We start from the raw sequence: 6,000 nt of genomic DNA on the forward strand, positions 1-6,000 counted from the left end.
GTGCATTGAAATTGCAGTCCTTTCAATCTTTAGAAAAAAGCTGAACTTTGATTTTGATCACTTTCTTGATGCCGCCCCTCTAGAGTTCTAAGGGCTCTTAGACTAGTCTCAAGATTCACACAGCCAACACAGTCTAGTAATTACTGTACAGCATGCTGATTACAAATGTGACAGACGATAAGACATCATCATTAGTGTGTGTGTGTGTGTGTGTGTGAGCGTGCATGCGTGCGTCTGTGCAGATGTACTGTATGTGTCTGTTTTTGGTGTGTGTATTTAATCCTGTTAGCCCAGTGAGTGCTAGACATGTGAAAAAATGAAAATGAGACACATTTACTTATAAAGCTCAGACAGGCCAGTTGCTAATCTGTACAGTACTAATCCAACACATGCCAGCAAATTAAGCCTATTACTGTACGTGGGGGAGGAACAGTTTAAGGCTATAACTCCATTTTCCTTTCACATGATTTTAAGTAATCACAGAAGCAGTGCTTCCAGGAATATCCCTCAAATGCCTGGCCTAATCAACAGGCAGACCTAAGGCTGGGGTCCCTCCCTTCTCAAAATCTAAAAGTGGAGAAATCCATTTTACTTTAGGCCCTGTTTACACGACAACACTCACGGGTGAAAACGACAAAATATTTTATCAGATATGCCTTTTGTTTAGACGGCGACGTTTTTTCTCATCAGATTGTTTCCGTCTAAACATAGACTTAGATTTTGCTTTTGCAAGTGGTTTGCTGTGCATACTGCAGTATACATTTACATTTTACAGTTACATTTACATTTATATTTTTTTACATATGTGCCAGGTACTCTACTTCTAGTCAAAGACAGAATGAAACTTGGGGGTCTAATCCTTAAACAGAATTCCTAAATACTCCACACAAATATAACCCAACACAAACAACATAGGCAGACAGATACATACAGTAGACAGATAGATAGACAGGGGCAATATTGTATAAATTGTTGTGCAGACAGTGTTGTTGTTTTACAATAGCCATCCATCTGACATGGCCAGCCACAGTACTAGCGGCAGAGACACTGTGGAAAACAGCAGCCATCGCGCCGCATGTCATTTGCATGCACAGCGCGAGCCACTCTCAGCTCCGGTCCACAGGCACTTTGCAAATGGAGCGACAAGTCCCAGTTTGGCAGCGAAGATGGCCGCCTCCACCTGCCCGCGCTGCTGGGCTGTTGCGTCGGCCCCCCGAGGACGCCCCTGCCCTGCTGCTGCCGGGAGAGAGAGCGGGGGGGGGTCATGGAGAGTATGGCTGGCTCGCCACACTCCTCCTGTCTGTAGCCCCAGGCCATCTCTCCCTCGCCCCAGGGCCATCCGGATCCTGATCCCACCCCAAATGTCCCCATAAACAGCAGACGAGTGGAAATGTGTGGATGAGTAACACTGGGCTGGAAAGGGGCCAGAGTGTGGGGTGTGGCACGTTTTTGGTCTCATGGCATCTCATCATGTTGAGTTCAGTGTTGGGTGTTGACTGTTTTGGGTGAGGGTGTGCCTTTGATTGATGTGTGACTGTTGTATTCTCTCTCTCTCTCTCTCTGTCTGTTTTTTTGTCTGTCTATCTCTTTATCTTTCTTTCTGTCTGTCTTTCTCTTTTTCTCTCTTTTTCTCTCTATCTGTCTCTTTGTCTGACTGTCTATCTGTCTCTCTCTCTCTATCTCACTGTTTATCTCGTTGTCTGTCTGTCCTTCCATAATAGGTGGCTGCTGATGCAGACAGAGAGAGTGTGTGGTCCGACAGTCTCAGCTCTGGCATGGTCAGCCCTCTGACCTCCGTCTCCTCCCCGACCAGCCAGGCGCAGTCCTCTGCCTCGTCCACCACCTCCGGGAGCGCAGCGGCCTCTTTCTTCATCAGGTATGTCCACACGCAAGCCCTCCTTGTGAACCTCGCTCCGCACACCCCGACACCCCGAACACACACACACACACACACACACACACACACACACACACACACACACACACACACACACACGCACACACCATTAGGACTTGTGTCCACTGTGATTCTATTTCTGTTCGGGAATGTCACTGTTTCTCAGCTTCCCTTTGCCCAATGCCCGGCGACTCACGTCGAGGCTTCCAGAAAGCTTACATTGCCCCCGGCGAGGCCGTCACCACCGCGTTTTGTCACAGTCAAGGGAAGGGCCGCGGCACTCGCTGATGGCTGCTCGGGGTAATGCGGTTAAATGTCATCAATTGATGGCCAACCGCGCCTGCGGTCCGAGAGCGGGAAATGCAGCCAACTGAACAGATGCCCCCAGGGGGGAATTCTGGAGCAATTGCTCCCCAGTCGTACGCAGCACAGATACCAGGTGAGATACCTACGGGGCAAGAACCCCCCCTTCAGTCCTCGACCCCCCCTCCCCCACACTCGAGAGCCCAGAGAGACAGTGACAGTCAGAGAATGGCCAAGGCTGGAATGGATCTCATCGCACATGATCTGTTTCTGAGACTGCGGCTATCTTCGAAAATCACTTAAGGAAAATGTTGATCAGTACCCTTTCAAAGAAGAGAGGGCTCAAAGAGCACATTACTCTCTGATGTAAGCTGAGCTGCTGCCTGATTCTCTTTCATGCTACCTCCTAACTGCGCTCAAACTGAATAATGGAACTTAGAGCCGTAAATCACAGAGTCTGATGGGTCTTTCGGTGGACGCGCTCCCCTATTTAAAACATTATTATTATTTCAAAAAGCAGCTTTTCAGAAGCCGGCCAGAGTAAGTCCAGCAATCTTTACGTCAGCCCCTGGGTGCCTGCCTGTCTGTTTGATGGAAATCAGCCGGTCACTGCCCTATTCTGTTGCTGCAATCTAATGCAGCGCTGTGACCTATTCTTTGATAGGATCACATTTACTCTGAGATTGGACGAGGAGGAAAGTAGGGGATGCAGTAGACGTGTGGGAAAGAGAGAGAACAAGAGAGAAGCACATAGAGAAAGAAGGGAGGGAGAGAGGGATTGCAGAGTCAAACAGGAGAGAGAAAGAAGCAGAGATGTCTGGTGTTAGAGCTGATGTTAGCTCCTCCGTATTATCCTCCTAAGAGGATTTGTATCTTGTCAAGTGAAATAACTTCAAGGAACATTCCGGCATTACTGCCGCTCCATCATGTAATACGTTGCTTATACACAGATCTTAAGTCAACTGTTATTGTTCTAATCCCATTTGACTGTGCATGGGTTGAACACCACAAGTAATCTACTTGCTATGGCCTAATTAAATACGGCCTTTATGGTCAAAAAGACCGCCGTCGCATAATTAGAAACCACCATGCTGTGGTCCACACAAATTTGCAATGTCCTGAATAATTGACTCGCTCATAGGAGTGACGTGCATGTGAACTTATTGACATTCGAGTTGGGTGTCTGTGGAATCGAGAGATTCACAGTTGTGTGGTGATTGCTCTGTGACTGTGCATATCATTAGGGTACAGGCGGTGGCGGCGCCCCGCCGATTGGCAAGAAACGAACGGAGCCGTGTTTTTGGTGGAGCAAGCGAGCGAGCAAAAGCGAGTGGGCCACTGTAAATGGCTATCTCGCCGGCTCACCCCAGCGCAATCATCAGACCAATTACTGCCCGCAAACAAGACTCAGATGCATTAGATTAGTTCTGCGCCAGCCTGCTGCTTCAAGGAATTGTGGATCGACAGAAGACCGCTGATGTTCGTCGGACGGTGTTTTTTCGGTAGCCTACCTTCCACGTGTCTTGTTGAATGGTGAGGGGATCATTGGATTTGTCTGTCCCTTTTTTTAACAGAGCACAGCTTTATCTGTTCTCCCTGTGTGAAATAGTGTTGGCAGCCGACAAGGTGATGCATGTTGGTTTATAGTGCCTTGTCAGCACTTCAAATGGATATGGATGCGTGCATTGGTTCACTCAATAAGCCTTTGAAGCAAAGCATTGCCATTATGCAAATGAAAACCAACTGACAAATGGAGATTGCTCCGAATCGAACATGGCTCAACCGAATGCCAGCAGGCTAAATTATGTAGTTTTAAATTCATGAACAGCTTGTGTATCTGCTGTATTTAAAATGTGTGGAAAATTAAAAAAGACTAACAAATAAAAAAAAAAAAGTAGAACAAATAATCTGCTTTGCCCTTAGTTCGGCCTTGAATACTAACTGACCATAACACCTTGGACAGAATCTCACGGGCAAGTTGCCATGGTAGCATAATGGTAACAGAGTGTGGTAAGGAGACTGAGGAGAGAGGGGGAGGGAAAGAGAGAGGGGAAAGGAGTGAGGGTGAGACTGAAAGAAAGCGAACAGAAGGGCTAGACACTGGAGACATGATTTGGACTTCATAGTTACTGAGCCTCTCTTTGGTCAGAGTTACTGGTGTAAGCCAATATACTGTAGGCTGCCTCTCCAATAGCATACTGGCAGGCCTCATGAAGCATTTATGACATGAGAGATGTGGGAGACCGGTACAGCACAGACTACACCCCCAGTTCCTCTGGTGCCGTGCTCAAGGCCAATGATTCCAGTCGACCTTCCAGGCAGCACAATTGGGAGTTGTGATTACGTTTTTTGCTGTTTGACTTTAATGCACATAGAAGCAAAGTTCAAACAGTATAGCTATGCTGCAGTGTTTGTGTGGTCCTCTCTGAGCACAATGTAAACTTAAGTCCGACAGCAGGCATGCACAGATACAGAGCAGCAGGGACAGTGGAGCGAAGGACACAGGAGACTCTGCAGGAGCCTTGCTGGCCAACCGCACACAGGAAAACCTTGAGGAATTGAGGAGACAGGAAATACAGATCTGAATAAAGAAAATATAAAAATCATGCGATTATGTTAGCTGAATAATAATGAAATGGCATTATAATAGACAAGGAGCCATTTTCCTGAAAGCATTGTGGCTTAAGAACTTTTGCGATTGTGTGCATATTATGTGTGCCCCAGAGTAGTCGAAGATGGCTAACAGTGTTTTGACAGGAACTTCTAACTGAAGTCACTAGAAGGACCTTGGCATAAACTGCATAATAGGGTTATGAATGGGCTTGTAAAATAGCATCTGTGGATGTTTTTGACAAGCCAAAGTTGCATACCTTCTATGTTAACATCAGAGAGAAGGTGAAATGCTCAATTCATTCACTGTATGTCATCTTTAAGAACAAGCATGCATGTTCACGCTATGACCATGTTTGGGAAACACACAGAAAAACGTAATGAACGTTCATTAGATCATGCGTCAGAACACCCATAACCGCAAAGATGCATCGCTAACAGGAAACCAGGTCCAGATTCTCAGTGTACTGCAATACTGTTCTCCCCTAGGATCAGTCCAGTTTTGGACTTTGCCACAGCAACTTCTTAAAGGCAAAGTTTTTAAAGCTGGAGTAGATGGCTAACGTTGGCCTACACTTAGACCCCCCAGCTTGTCCCACACCATGAGGCTCTGGGGGAGCAACATGGACAGTGACAGTCTGAGTGGCATTTGTCCCAGTGCATGTGTGGCCTCTGAACCTTCTTACTCTAGGACCTGTAGTGTGAAAAATTAACAAGTCTGTGTGTTATTGTTTTTACCCATCACCACAGACACACTTTCAGTTAAAAAAAAGAAAGAAAGAAAGAAAAAAAAACACCTACGCAGTGGAAACCGACTCTAACCACGGGCAAAATGTTCAGGTTCACCAAATGAAAAAATCTCAATTTTCCAAACCCACCATGTACAGAGCCAGCTGATACCACTCATTAGTTCTACCCCCCAGGTTCAAGAGTTGTGTTAGTTGTGTGTTAAAAATCCAACTGGTCGACCCCAAACACTGGGGAGGTCCTGTACTTTTTTACCACGGTATGTCCACCTCTGACCTTGGCACAGTGCGCAGTGCCTCTTGCGTAGTGCACACGCATGGTGCAGACCCCTGAGAGGCTGTAACCTGGGAGCTCAACCTAACAGCACGAGGGCTGGATCCTGTGAAGCCAAACCTGGTGGCCGCTGTTTGTTTTCCATTTTTATGTGGCTCCATATGTGCAGC

At 46.8% G+C, this 6,000-nt stretch overlaps 1 protein-coding gene across 3 annotated transcripts in view; it reads left to right on the forward strand.

The window, feature by feature from the left end:
• The window catches only part of kif26aa (kinesin family member 26Aa), a 90,314-nt gene that overhangs the window by 37,291 nt on the left and 47,023 nt on the right, over window positions 1-6,000 (forward strand). For all 3 annotated transcript variants that reach the window (XM_048250395.1, XM_048250396.1, XM_048250397.1), the window contains exon 4: window positions 1,722-1,876. In XM_048250395.1, the coding sequence (XP_048106352.1) occupies window positions 1,722-1,876 (155 nt within the window). The remainder of the gene's footprint in view (window positions 1-1,721; window positions 1,877-6,000) is intronic.

Source organism: Alosa alosa, chromosome 8 (assembly GCF_017589495.1).
Source record: "Alosa alosa isolate M-15738 ecotype Scorff River chromosome 8, AALO_Geno_1.1, whole genome shotgun sequence".
In the NCBI taxonomy this organism is placed as follows: domain Eukaryota; kingdom Metazoa; phylum Chordata; class Actinopteri; order Clupeiformes; family Clupeidae; genus Alosa; species Alosa alosa.